The 12,988-nt window shown below is 51.6% G+C and overlaps 1 protein-coding gene across 1 annotated transcript; it reads left to right on the forward strand.

Moving 5' to 3' along the window:
* Positions 1 to 10,049: 10,049 nt before the first annotated feature.
* Positions 10,050 to 10,631, forward strand: LOC135999662 (olfactory receptor 14J1-like). Its single transcript, XM_065653222.1, has one exon. The coding sequence runs from the start codon at positions 10,050 to 10,052 to the stop codon at positions 10,629 to 10,631; it is 582 nt and encodes a 193-aa protein (XP_065509294.1).
* Positions 10,632 to 12,988: the final 2,357 nt, after the last annotated feature.

Raw genomic sequence — 12,988 nt, forward strand, 5'->3', positions numbered from 1 at the left:
ATCTCTACAACCATCCCTGGGAGAAGGCAGCCGTCATGTCCTGTCCCCCTGATGGTGCAGCAGGGAAGCTCTGAAGCACGTCCTCCTCTAATATTAGGGACACTGAGAGACTCCTCCTGAAAAGTCTCATAAACTGTTAGACGTACCAGCTTAGGAGATCTTTCCAGGAACTGCAGCTGCATTGCCCTGGAGCCAGAGACTTACCATGCTAAGGGCTGTGAAGATTTTTCTCCAAGTGAGCGAGAGCTCTGTCCTCCCACCCCAGACTGTCTATAAACTTTCTCTGCCTGGCTCCATCCCCTCGGTGCTGCAGGCAGAGCCCTCAGCCCTGCTGCGCTTTGCAGAGGAGCTGCTCCTGGGCAGAGCTGTCTCTCTGCAGCGCTGCCGCTTGCCATGATCTCCCTCTGTCCCAGGAGCCCAGCCCAGCTCAGCAGCACAGGAGCAGCCCAAGGTGGCACTTTCTCTGTCTGCTCTGGGCTCCCTTGTGGTGTTCCTGGGGCTCCAGGGGAGCATCCCATGAAACAGTGTGAAGTAATCAGTGATGTTTCTTCTCTTACCTCTACAGAGACAGTTCCTTCCTGTAGTAGTATTTTTCATATTAGAATTTGCGCATGACAGTCATCTTTTCTTGACCCATCATTAGACAGGACACCAGCAAAGATCTAAATTCTCCAAGCTAGAGGGAAGAATATCTCCAGTTGAATGAATTTAGGTATTTTATTCTGTGTTTGTAGCCCTCGGGCTAAAAAGACATTCAGCAATCTTTTGGCCATGTCATGCCTCTGCTCTGAAGCAAATCCTTTGCTCACATGGGCTCTTGGACACTTGGTACCAGGTTTCCTTGTGGCAGGTCAGAGCTGGGCTGGTGCCACAGCTGGGGTGGTTCAGCCCAGATGTGAGGCAATGGCCTCAGCCAGGGACCTGACTGGGGGAGCTGGAGCTGTCAGTGTTGCAGACAGAGCTGTGACACGGATGGAATAAACTGCTAAGGCAGGGTGGCAGAAGTTAGTTCCTCTGGTCTTCAAGGACAGCAGCCTCCAAGCATAGCAACAGTCCAGAACAAAACTCAGTCTAGACCTGTAAGGATATTCAAGAGCCACATAATGAGCTGTTCCTACTTCAGGAACCGTTAAAGGAGAAACAAAGACACCGTGTGGCCACTGATGAATTTAGTAAGAGAAAGCAGTGAGAGTCTCTGTGTCCTCTTGTCCTCCATCTTCACCAGCATGTTCTCCCAGGCCACTGTGACATGAGACAGGAATCTGGAGGAAAACAACCAGCAGTGGGTGGGGATCAAGTCAGGGCTCACTGGAACTAACACAGTCCTGACCAGTCCATGGGACAGGAGGGGCAGCATCCCAGGAGCTGAGACAGCAGGACCATGTCACAGGGAGGCCACTCTCCACCATCTCTGAAAGCTCATGGACACTGGGGGGACTCCCTGACCACTGGCAGCTCTCACACAGTGTGTGCACTTTTCAAAAATGGCCAACAGATGAGCAGGGGAACTCAAAACTGTGCCCCAGAGCATGTCCACTGGGACCCCATTTCTGGGTGTCTGAAAGAGAAGGTGATGGGGTTTACCCAGGGTCCATTGTGCCTGTCCGCCCTCTTTGCTTTCTGTGAGGAAAGGACAGGATTGTTGGTTGCGGGGAGAACATTGATGGTCTGTTACCTGGAAGTCAGGAAGACATTCATCATCATCCCCTGCAATATTAGAGTGTCCAAGGTAGGATATTATGGTCTGTGTCAGTGTGTAAGTCGATGGGTAAAAAGCAATCTGGATGGTTGGACTTGGAAAGGTGCTATAGGAAGGGAGAAACTTTGCAGTCATGAGGACAGTCAAGCACTGGAAGCTGTTTCCCAGGCATGTGCACTCACTCTGTCCCAGAAAGTGTCCAAGATGTGTTTGGATAAAGCCCTGAGTCATCTGGTCTGACCCTCCTTTGCGCAGGAGGTTGGTCAAGACACCTCCCAAGCTCCCTTTGAGCCTGGCTGATGCTGTCCTTCCTTCCCCTTTGTATTTTCCATTTAGGGAGAGCTCTCAAGTTCTCCCTGACCACAGAACTAATTCACATGAGGTGCAGGGCTGCTTTACAAGTACCCGAAGCATGCCGGACCACAACTTTTGCATCCCTTTTCATTTGCCCCAACCCAGGGTCTCCTTTTTTTTGCTCTCCTCATGCCCAACTCGTTCATCCTTTTAGAGCAGGTTGCTCAAGAGGTGTCAGCATCCACGTACGGAGTCTGCACATCAGCCAGACATCAAAGTCACCATCAAGAGTCTTTTACCCCAGGAAGGGGAAAACTTCCAATGCAGGCACCAAACCAGTGCCCAGCCTGCCTGGAGAGCCAGGACCGTTGTGCCACACAACAGCAGCCTCTGAGGGAAGCTGGAGGTGATGGGAATTGAAATGGTTTCAACCCAAATCATAGAATCATAGAATCATAGGATCATAGAATCATTTAGGCTGGAAAAGACCCTTAAGAACATGGAGTGAACCGTAAATCAAACACTGCCAAGGCCACCACTAAACCATATCCCTAAGCAACACCTCTCCACATCTTTTAAATACTGCCAGGGATGGAAGATAAAATCCTGAGCTGGCAGGACACCATTAAGTGCAGTTAGACATAAGATACTTGTCATGCCTGTGAGTTCAGACCTCATTGGCAGAATGTCTCAGAACCCCTCAGTGAGGAGGACAGGGTGTTGGGGAGATGGGAGCACGTTTCAGTTTCCCAGATCCCAGGACAGAGCCCAAACCATCCTTCCCGTCAACTCTCCCATCCAATTTCTTGAGATGCAAATCAGGTGGGCCTTCTGTGGATAATCATGTTAAAAGGCGTGAATAATCCTTCAGGTGTTTGTGTAATTTGTCTAGTCATGTCAGTTTTTCAAGAAAAAAAAGTTTAACATGCTTATATTTAAATATCTGTTAAAAAGTACTCTGCGTCTGTGTTAGCCCCTCTGGCAATGGCAATTCAATAGGTATTTGCACTATAAGGCTTCATACCTCATCCACAAGTACACATCTAAGTGGTTCAGATGAAGGGTGGTCTGGCAAAAGTCACCCTTTGTGTCCCCAGGTGCACGGACACTGCTCATGTGCCTCTGCAGAGAGGGGCAGAAGCTGGATCCCCTTCTCGGGACAGACTCCTTCCAGGAGAGACACAGCAATGGGGGTAACTCATCAGGTCTTTACGGCATTTCACTCAGCATCAGTTTTGACATATTGGGTGCTTTCCTGTGACTACCCTTTCCGTACCAATGATCATAAAAAGACAACCGTTTACTAAGCCATGGTCATAAAGGGGCTGTTAGGACAAGAAAGTTCACCATGAGCTCTGGAGAGAGCGAGGAAGTTTCTAATAAGCACCAGGAAGAACCAAGAAGCTCAAGGTCTCTTCTGGAGAGTGGGAGCCCCTGAGCAGCAGAGATTGGCCACGTGTACGTGTGGGAGAGGGTCAGGGCATGTCAGGGAGAAGCAATGAGATGGCTGATGGTTTAGTGAACCCTTACAGCCATGTCTGAGCCCAGAAACAGAAAGCAGTTGATGTGTGCAGGTGGAGGAGGAATAGCAGGAAGATTTTCCCGGGAATATGGAAGGAAGAAAGGCCTCTCTTGGGCTAATCATATATGGTAGTGACATTGCCATCTTGAGGGCATGGCTGTGCCTGGGAGATGGGAATGGCTGCTGCTGGGGTGGCTGTGCTCAGTCATGGCCCATGAGCTGACCCTGCTCTGCTCCTCTCTTACACTGCACACACTTGGATGGTCCTCAGGAAACATCCATGAACCTGGTGGATGCATGAACCTCCTGCAGTGATGGGATATGGATCCAAAGAGAGGATTCAAGCAAGTTTGACACTGGGACATTGAGGTGATTGGTGACCATTGCCAGGTGTATGAAAGAAGCTGTGAAGCAACTCCCAGGCATTTCCAACTCCACAGAAAACCAGAGCCTTGCAGTTAAAGGAACAGCACTTGACATAAAACCCACCCCCAAAACACAAAACACTCACCCTGACCACAGGCAAATCCCTGAAAAACATTTGAGAAATACTTACCAAGCCCCAGGGGTCAGGGCTCAGCCATTCTGGAGATAAACAAGCATCGAGGGCTGACATGGCATCAGAGCCACCTCCACATTGCCCTCACCACCTGTAACCAGTGTCTCCAAGTCTTTGTTTCACCAGCCTCCAGGGACAGGGATCTCGACTGCTTGTTTCCTTCAGAGCTGCGTCAGTGACGGCCCTTCATGGGGTCCCAAACGCCCTCAGAAACTTGGGCTTTGCTTCTGCCTTTTACTTCATCAGAGGTTTGTTCATTCTTTCAGTAGGTGCAGTTCAGGATCATAGCAGCAGCGGGCTCATTAACATCCAAAATGCTCTTACCAGCCAAGGCTCTGTGCATAATTTTCCTAAAGGCTTCAAGTCTGGTGTTGATGATTAGGGAGATTTCAGGAATAGCCACACAGAGAGTATTTCCATAATAAAGAACAATAAAGCAGTATTTCTTGTATTGCCTTCCCCCCTCTCCCTCCTCCCCATTTCCTGAAGAGGTGGTATCTTATTGATCTGGAGCATTTTCTGATGAAGACAAAACAATATGTGTAGGAAAGTGGGTGCCTGATGCACCACTTGAGTGAGGAGACATGCCAGGGCAGCTCAAGAGGAATCACACTCCTCTCGAACAAAAGGCTGTCCTGCAAGGCTTCTCAGATTTCCTGAGCTCCTTCACCCATCAGACAGACTTCCATGTCACCACCTCTATCGGCTGCTGTCTCCTAGTATGTCAAAGTCTTCTCTGGAGCCCACCAGCCTGTGCTCTGCTGCTGCCCTTCCTCCCTCCCCTCTGGTGCCTGGGACCCCACTGTTTCCTGGTCACCACAGCCAAGGTGGACACTGATGTTTGCATCCTTCACCAGCTCTTCCTTGTTTCCCAGTGCCAGATCCAGGTGAGCATCACCCTTGTTGGCCCACCAGGTAGACATTTTAAGAAGTTGGCCCAAGATCCTTTGGACTGTTGGTATCCACAGGTTTGCCTGGCCAGTGAAAGTCAGGGGGATTTCAGTTCCCCATAGGAACATGCTCATTGACTGGACACTTCCTCAGGTTGCTGACAGAAGACCTTTTCCATTTCTTCTCCATGATCAAGTAGTTTGTAACACCCAACATGATGTCACCCTGTGCTGGATTTACATGGCGAAGTCTTGGAACTGGGGGTGAGGGTGGGTGTGCTACAGTTGTCACCTCTCTGTGAAGACAACTGCAGTTTGACCCATGTCAGACAGAGCTGATTTCAGCTGGCTCCAAGATGGACCCACTCCTTGCCAAATCTGAGCCACGCAGTGACGGTGGCAGCACCTCTGTGATATTGTATTTGAGAAAGGGTAAAAAACACTGCACAATAGCAGGTGGGAGAGAAGAGCGAGAAAATGTGAGAGAAAAAACGCTGCAGACACCAAGGTCATATCCCATAGGACCCAAGTAGATCCCTCAGCAAGCCAAAGCCTGCTCTCCTGAAATCCTGCTCTTTGCCTTGTTATCATCTTCCAGGAGCCTCAACTCCACTTTCTCATCCCTGACTGTTACATCCCTGACCAACTCTTTCTGCTTTTAAGTGTCAAGTCCCACAGGGCACCTCACCTCACTGACCCCTCAGTCACCCGTGTCAGGAAGATGTTGTCAATGAGCTGCAAAACCCTCCTGGATGGCTGGTACCTTGCAGATATTGAGATATCTTAGGTCTGCAACAAGGATGCTGCCCTGGAAACAGGAGGCTTCTTTCATTTGTCTGAAGGAGGCCTCATCTAATTCCTCTTCCTGATCAGGGAGCCTGTAGCTGATGTCCAGTCACCACAACATTGCCCATGTTGTTCTGCCCTCTCATGCTGACACCTCAGTCTTAATCTGATATTGTTTGTGCCCAGGCAGAGCTCCACACATTCCTGCTGCTCTCCTACATGAAGGGAAACTTCCCCTCTGAGTCCAGACTTCTGGAATTATGAGTACCAGACCCCTAAGACCCCACAGTTTCCCCAGGAGGTGGTATTCATAGTGTCCTGTAACTCCTCATGCTGTTATCTTGGGAGAGACACCCTCATCAGGATAAGCAACCTGCTTGCACACAATAACAGCTGAGCAAATGGAGCTTCAGTCGAGGGAGAGTCCAGACTTGGAGAAACTTTGGGGTCACCAATCAGAGAGCTTTGAGAGCCCTGGAGACTGGTGCTCCTTTTCCTTGGGGAGGCTCTGGGGGCTCCCGAGGTGAATGTTCTCTGCCCTGGCCAAAAGTAGAGGGTCTGCGACTGCAGCACTCCAGGGAGAGTCCAGACCTGGAGAAAATTTGGAATTCCACCATCAGGAATAACTTAAGTTTTAAAAGGAGAAGTGTCCACTTCTGTATCAGGGCAGGAGAATAACCCCACTCACCAGGACAGACCAGGACCTGACACGCTGAGCAGTGACCCTGAGGAGAAGGGCCTGGGCACTACAAGGGCCGCCACACAAGCCTGTGCTGCACGCTCACCATGAACAAGGCAGCTGCACACGGGGCTGCATGAGGAGGAGCGTGGGGACCCAGACACCTGGAGTTCTCATCCCATTCGGTTCAGCACTGGTGTGACCCCACACACACGGGTGTGTGCCAGTGTGCGGCTCCCAGTTTGGAGAAGCAGGGAGGAACTGGAGAGTGCAGGGCTCTGCCAAGGCAGGGTTCAGGACCTTGTGCACATGGTGAGGGATGCTGAGGGACCTGGGCTGCTCTGGCCCAGCAGCGCTGGGGAGGCTGCAGCAGTGTAGGAGTAGCCTGAGAGTGCTGGAGGGGTGGTTTCAGAGATGGTGGAGGTTTTCTTCATAGTGGGAAACAGAATAGGAATGAAATAATGGCACAAAGTGCAGCTGGGGAGGTCCAGGCTGGACATGAGCAGAAAGGAATGTGAGTGGAAGGGCAGTGCTGTGGTGGAGCAGGTCACCCAGAGGAGTCTGCATCAGCCCAAGGCTTTGTGCTTCAAGGAACAGCTGGGGAGGACGGAGAGGTATCAGCAAAGGAAGGAAGATGCTCAGACAAGAGCAAGGTGGGGCAGCAGAGGGGATGTCTCCAGCCTGCAGGGAAAGAGGTGCAGGTGATGCCACAGCATAGGACAGGCTGTTGTGGAGATGGTCAAGGGATGTAAAAAGGCTGAAAGCCCCCAACAGACATGAGCTCCTTCTCCCCTTAGCGATGGCTGTTGTGTCCACCTCTGATGCCTGTGAGGAGACACCTTGTCCTTACAGCACGGGGCCCTCATGGCCTCCTTGTCCCCAGCCAGGAACCTGGGAGGTGTCGGACCATAGTCTTGCCCTTGGCCTTGCATAGCCCCACATCACAGTGTCCCAGGAAGAGCCCTGGGCAACGTGGGAGGGACAGGATCTGATTTCCCAGGGCATGGGGGTCAGGGCTTGGCCCTTTGGTTAATGAAACACATCCAGGTGTACTCAGCTTCAGAGCCACCTGCACTTTGCTTTTAGTGACTTGTCATCTCTGGCTCCAGTTTTCTGCTCTAACCAACCCTGGGGATGGTTTCTCAGTCGTGTCCCTCAGTGGGACCCATTAACATTACAAGAAACTTTGGAGTTTGAATCTGACTTTGACTTCTTGAGAAGTTTCTTCAATTCCTCTCAGGCTGTGAGGCTCATGGACTCAGCACCAAAGCCACCAGAGGGGTCATTAAAGCGCCTGGGGCTGCTCCTGTGCTGCTGAGCTGGGCTGGGCTCCTGGGACAGAGGGAGCTCATGGCAAGCGGCAGCGCTGCAGAGAGACAGCTCTGCCCAGGAGCAGCTCCTCTGCAAAGCGCAGCAGGGCTGAGGGCTCTGCCTGGGGATCTCAGGGAGACGAGCAAGGCAGAGAGAGATTAAAGGTGGTCAGGATGGGGATGACTGAGAGCTCACTGGAGGAGAAATCTTTGCAGCCCTTGACATGGTAAGTCTCTGGGTCCAGGGCAATGCAGCTGTAGCTCCTGGAGGTGTCTCCTCAAGTTAGCACAGGCACAGCTTGTGGGATCTGTAAGGAGGGGGCTCTTGTTCAAGCAATGTTGAACAGCTGTGAGGCCGGGTGAGCACCCAGGGGTGCCCAGGGCTGTCCTGCAGAGCAGGGTCCCTGCACCCCAGGGCTGTGCCGGGGCAGGGACTCTGCCGCCTGCCAGGGTCAGCGCTCAGCCTGCCCGGGGAGATCCCCACGGTGCTGTGGGGAGAAGCTGTGGGGGGAAGCAGCAACCTCTGGCTGGGCAGGGTCCTGCTATGGAGTGGGTGCTGTGTGTGTAAGGGCTGCTCGCAGCTCCAAATCACTTTAGGACATTCCCAGGAGGCTTTTAAAGAAGCACAGCAAGACAGGGGCTTTGTGAAAGCAAAGGATCTTATTCTATCATTCTCATACTCCAGGGTTGTCTGTGTGGTCAAGGGGACACAGAAATTAATATCTCAGTTCAGCAGGAGGCACAGAAATTCCAGAAATCTTGCTCTGAGAGGTGAATAAAAGTGTGAGTATCAGAAATCAACACACCCTGGCATACAGATGGCATCAGGATGACTTTTCCAGGCTCATTATTGTTGGTCTGACGTTCCCACCAGAGCCGGCCCACACAGAGCTGCCCCTGGGCAGTGCCCGGCTGCTGGGAGGGGTCTGCAGGGCAGAGCTGAGCACACAGCGGCTGGGATGGGGTCTGTGACACTGACAGGAGGAGACCTGGGCACAGAGACACAGCTGCAGGCAGGGACAGCTCCAGGCAGCAGAGCAGGGGCTGGTCAGGAGCTCTTCTGCTCCTGCTCTGCAGGTGGCTGCTGGGGGTTGTCTGCTGGGCAATGATCGGACTGTCCCTTTAGCACATCCCATCTCCAGGAGCCCTGACTCTGCTCTGCCTGTCCTGCTGGGCTCACCAGCTGCCCCCAGAAAGGCCCAGCTCTGCTGTAGGATGCCAGGAGTGCTGAGCCTTTCCTTGGGGTCCGCACTCTCCTGCCAGAGTCCTTTGCTTCTCTGGGTGAGGGGTCGTGTCCTGCTCTCTCCATCACGTCTCCACCTCTGGGCTGGGGCAGGGAACAGTTTGCAGATCTGCCCTTTCAGACCGAGCTCCCCTGCTCCAGTATGAGTCTGTACTCATTTTTTGGGTTGCACAAGAAAAAGCACAGGGCAGATGAGTAAAAGACTGATGCACACTGCTGCTCTCCTGACTCTGCATTGAACCACGGAAAACTGAGGCTTTTCGCCTGTCCTCTCTCAAGACTCTTCACATTTTCCCTCATGAAAATGAGGATTTTTCTCCCTCACCAGATATGGTGGTGACAAATATAGGACACAGATAAAACATTTATAAAGTCATGCTATGTCTCTCCTCTGCAGTCCACTCTTTACAGAATCATGAGTGCAGATATCAAACATTTCCAAGAAGCTGGATTACATCTGACATTCCTTGTGAACATTGGAGCTGTCATGAAGGAGCTCCCATTTTCCCACTGCAGCAGAGCAAAGCTGGTTATTTGGTGGCACATGGGCCGAGGTTCTGCTCCTCACAGCACACTCAGCCAGCACACAACAGAGAAACAAAATGCATTTCAGTATGGTGATTTCTGTGAAAAATGGAGTGGCTTTACTCACAGGAGTCTATATCTCATATTAAGTTATTGTTTCCTTTCTTTGAACAGAGCCCCATGCTGAGAAACAGCAAATGTCCAACAGCAGCTCCATCACCCAGTTCCTCCTCCTGCCATTCGCAGACACACGGGAGCTGCAGCTCTTGCACTTCTGGCTCTTCCTGGGCATCTACCTGGCTGCCCTCCTGGGCAACAGCCTCATCATCACCACCATAGCCTGTGACCAGCACCTCCACACCACCATGTACTTCTTCCTGCTCAACCTCTCCCTCCTCGACCTGGGCTCCATCTCCACCACTCTCCCCAAATCCATGGCCAATTCCCTCTGGAACACCAGGGACATCTCCTTTTTGGGATGTGCTGCACAGCTCTTTATGTTTCTCTTTCTCATTTCAGCAGAGTATTCTATGCTCACCATCATGTCCTATGACCGCTACGTTGCCATCTGCAAACCCCTGCACTACGGGACCCTCCTGGGCAGCAGAGCTTGTGTCCACATGGCAGCAGCTGCCTGGGCCACTGGGTTTCTCTATGCTCTGCTGCACACGGCCAATACGTTTTCACTGCCACTGTGCAAGGGCAATGCTGTAGGTCAGTTCTTCTGTGAAATCCCCCAGATCCTCAAGCTCTCCTGCTCACACTCCTACCTCAGGGAAGCTGGGCTTCTTGTGGTTAGTGCATTATTAGCATTTGGCTGTTTTATGTTCATTGTGGTGTCCTATGTGCAGATCTTCAGGGCTGTGCTGAGGATCCCCGCTGAGCAGGGTCGGCACAAAGCCTTTTCCACGTGCCTCCCTCACCTGGCCGTGGTCTCCCTGTTTGTCATCACTGGTTCATTTGCCTACCTGAAACCCCCCTCCATCTCCTCCTCATCCCTGGACCTGGTGGTGTCTGTTCTGTACTCGGTGGTGCCTCCAGCAGTGAACCCCCTCATCTACAGCATGAGGAACCAGGAGCTCCAGGATTCAGTGTGGAAATTGATAACTGCACTTTTACAATAAGAAACAGCAACAAACTCTCACCCTCTGCATAGCAGTTATAGTGTAACTCATTACATTCTCAGGGTTTCTTGTTTTTGTTGTGGTTGCGTTTTGTGATAATGTTGTCATTCGTTTCCTAATTCACTGTCTGCCTTTTTTTCTGACCAAGTGTCTACGGAAATGAGGAGCCCTTTTCTCTACTTTTTTTAAAAAAGAATAAAAGGCCCTGCAGTGTTTCGTTTTGTTTTATTTTTCCCCTGAGATCTTCTTTTAAGGCATTTTGGAGCTGCAGGGACAGTTTCTGTCTGCAGTGGTGGAGGGGAGCAGAGTCCCAGCCTGGCAGCGCTGCCAGGGAGCAGCAGCCCTTGGTCGTCCAGAGCTGTTCTCGTTCCACTCCCACACTCTCCTTCTCATCCCTTGTGTTGGTGCAAGGCCTGAGTGCTCTGGCAGCTTGGTCACCGTCCTGCTGTGTGTCAGTCCTGTGAGCGCAGGCAGGGACAGGCAATGGGCACTGCTGTGACAGAGCTGGCCTCAGAACAGCCTTTCCAGAAAGAACGGTCATCTCCTCAGGGCAGTGCATGATGGGTTATATCTCCTTGCAAAGTTTCTCTCAAGCATATGCCTACAAAAGTGGCCCACAGATGAAACACCATTGTGCAGCTGCACAGTGTGTGTGTGCAGGGCTGGGCACACAGCAGTGTCCTCTCACAGCCAGGCCTCCTGCCAGAGACCTGCAGGACCAGCAGAGCAGGGGCTGGGCTGTGCCCGTGTGCACTGGACACCCCTTCGGAAGGAGCCTCAGGTCAATCATCATGCACTGGCCCCTCACAACCACCACTTCCTGCACTGGCCTCTCACCCACAGAGGTTGTTCTTCCCTCCATGGATGGACACTGAATGAGTAGTTCAGCAGTCCATGTTTGCTTTGTACAGATGAATTGTGAGCATGCACGTCATGTACTTGAGGTGACATGAACCCGAGTGATCACAAACACCATCAACTATTCCTTAGGGTTCCATGAAGGCCTGTGGGACAGACAAGATCTTGAGGTCACTTCGTGTTGGAAGTAACATCCCATTGTTAACTGCCGGAATGCAGCACTGGGATGTGCTTCCTTCAAGCGAGCTCCTTGTGTCCATTCTTCCTGCCACGGCACAAGTCAGATGAGTGCAGAGCAGGGTGACACACCACAGGGCTCAGGTGTCTCCTGCCCTTTGGGAGTGGCAACAGGAGGTCGAGAGGGACTCTGTGACACCTGGCTCTTTGTGTAAAAGGGACAGACTCTGTCTCTGAGCATCCCTGGGTGCATAAGGAGTCCATGAGGCCAGCTCAGATGTTGACACCTGACAGAACCCGGACAATTCTGTGTTTGACTACAGGAACAAACCCCATTTGACCAGTGAGATTCATCTCAGCTGCCTTGGACAGGCTCATTGCACGTGTTCTTGTCTGCTACGTCACCCTTCCCATGATTCCGGATTGTGCTCTCAAAAGTGCCATAGAAACCAGAATGGTTCTGGGGTCCTTAGAAAACGCAGACCTCAAACCCATCTTCAAGAAGAGCAGAATAGGAACTGGGAGAGTTACAGGCTGGACACCCTACCTCCCTCCCTGGGAAAGGGATGGGACATGTCCTCCTACACCCATTTCCTGGAATGTGAAGGCGAAAGAAGGGATTGCGGAACTCAAATGGACAGGGGAAAGAAAGGCATGTTGTGTACAGGGTGCTTGCAAGGCCTCAGCCATGGTGTCCTTCTGGGCAGAGTGGTGCTGATGGGGCTCAAGAAGTGGATGCTGGGTGGGATGCTGAACCATTAAGCCCAAATATCATGCATGGTAGAAAGTCCTCCATGCAACCAGTTACTAGTGTCATCTCTCAGTGACTGGCACTTGGGCCAACACTGTTGAACATCTTTATTCTCCCCCTCTAAGATGTAACAGAGTGCACTTTCATTGCGTTTGAGGATGGTGCAAACCTGGGTGGAGGCCTTGAGCAACCTCACTTGGTTGACCCTGCCCTGAGCAGGAGGGTGAGACAAGATGAGTGAGACAAGGGCTCTCTTCAAACCTGAATTATTCTCTGATTTGAAGGAATTTTTGCCTTGGAGAGGTTTCTGGAGAGAGAATAGGTAGAAGAATAGTAGAAAAAAAAGAAAGTCAAAAGAGGAGATATAGAAGGTGTTAATGGAAATACAGCAGTTCCAGAGAAGAGTGCTTTTCATGCACATTGTTAGTAGGAAATCTATTTGATGAATTTGAACAAAGTGAGGAAGCCAGATGGGTGTCTACAGCCTGCAGGGAAAGAGGGGCAGGTGTAGGACTGCGTAGAACATGCTTCAGTCTTGGTCAGGTCCTGGCAGCTAAGGAGGGAGATGGAT

This window comes from Caloenas nicobarica, chromosome 29 (assembly GCF_036013445.1).
Source record: "Caloenas nicobarica isolate bCalNic1 chromosome 29, bCalNic1.hap1, whole genome shotgun sequence".
In the NCBI taxonomy this organism is placed as follows: Eukaryota; Metazoa; Chordata; class Aves; order Columbiformes; family Columbidae; genus Caloenas; species Caloenas nicobarica.

Coding starts and splice junctions, on each gene's coding strand:
- LOC135999662 (XM_065653222.1), top strand. CDS start 10,050: ATGTCCTATGACCGCTACGTTGCCATCTGCAAACCCCTGCACTACGGG.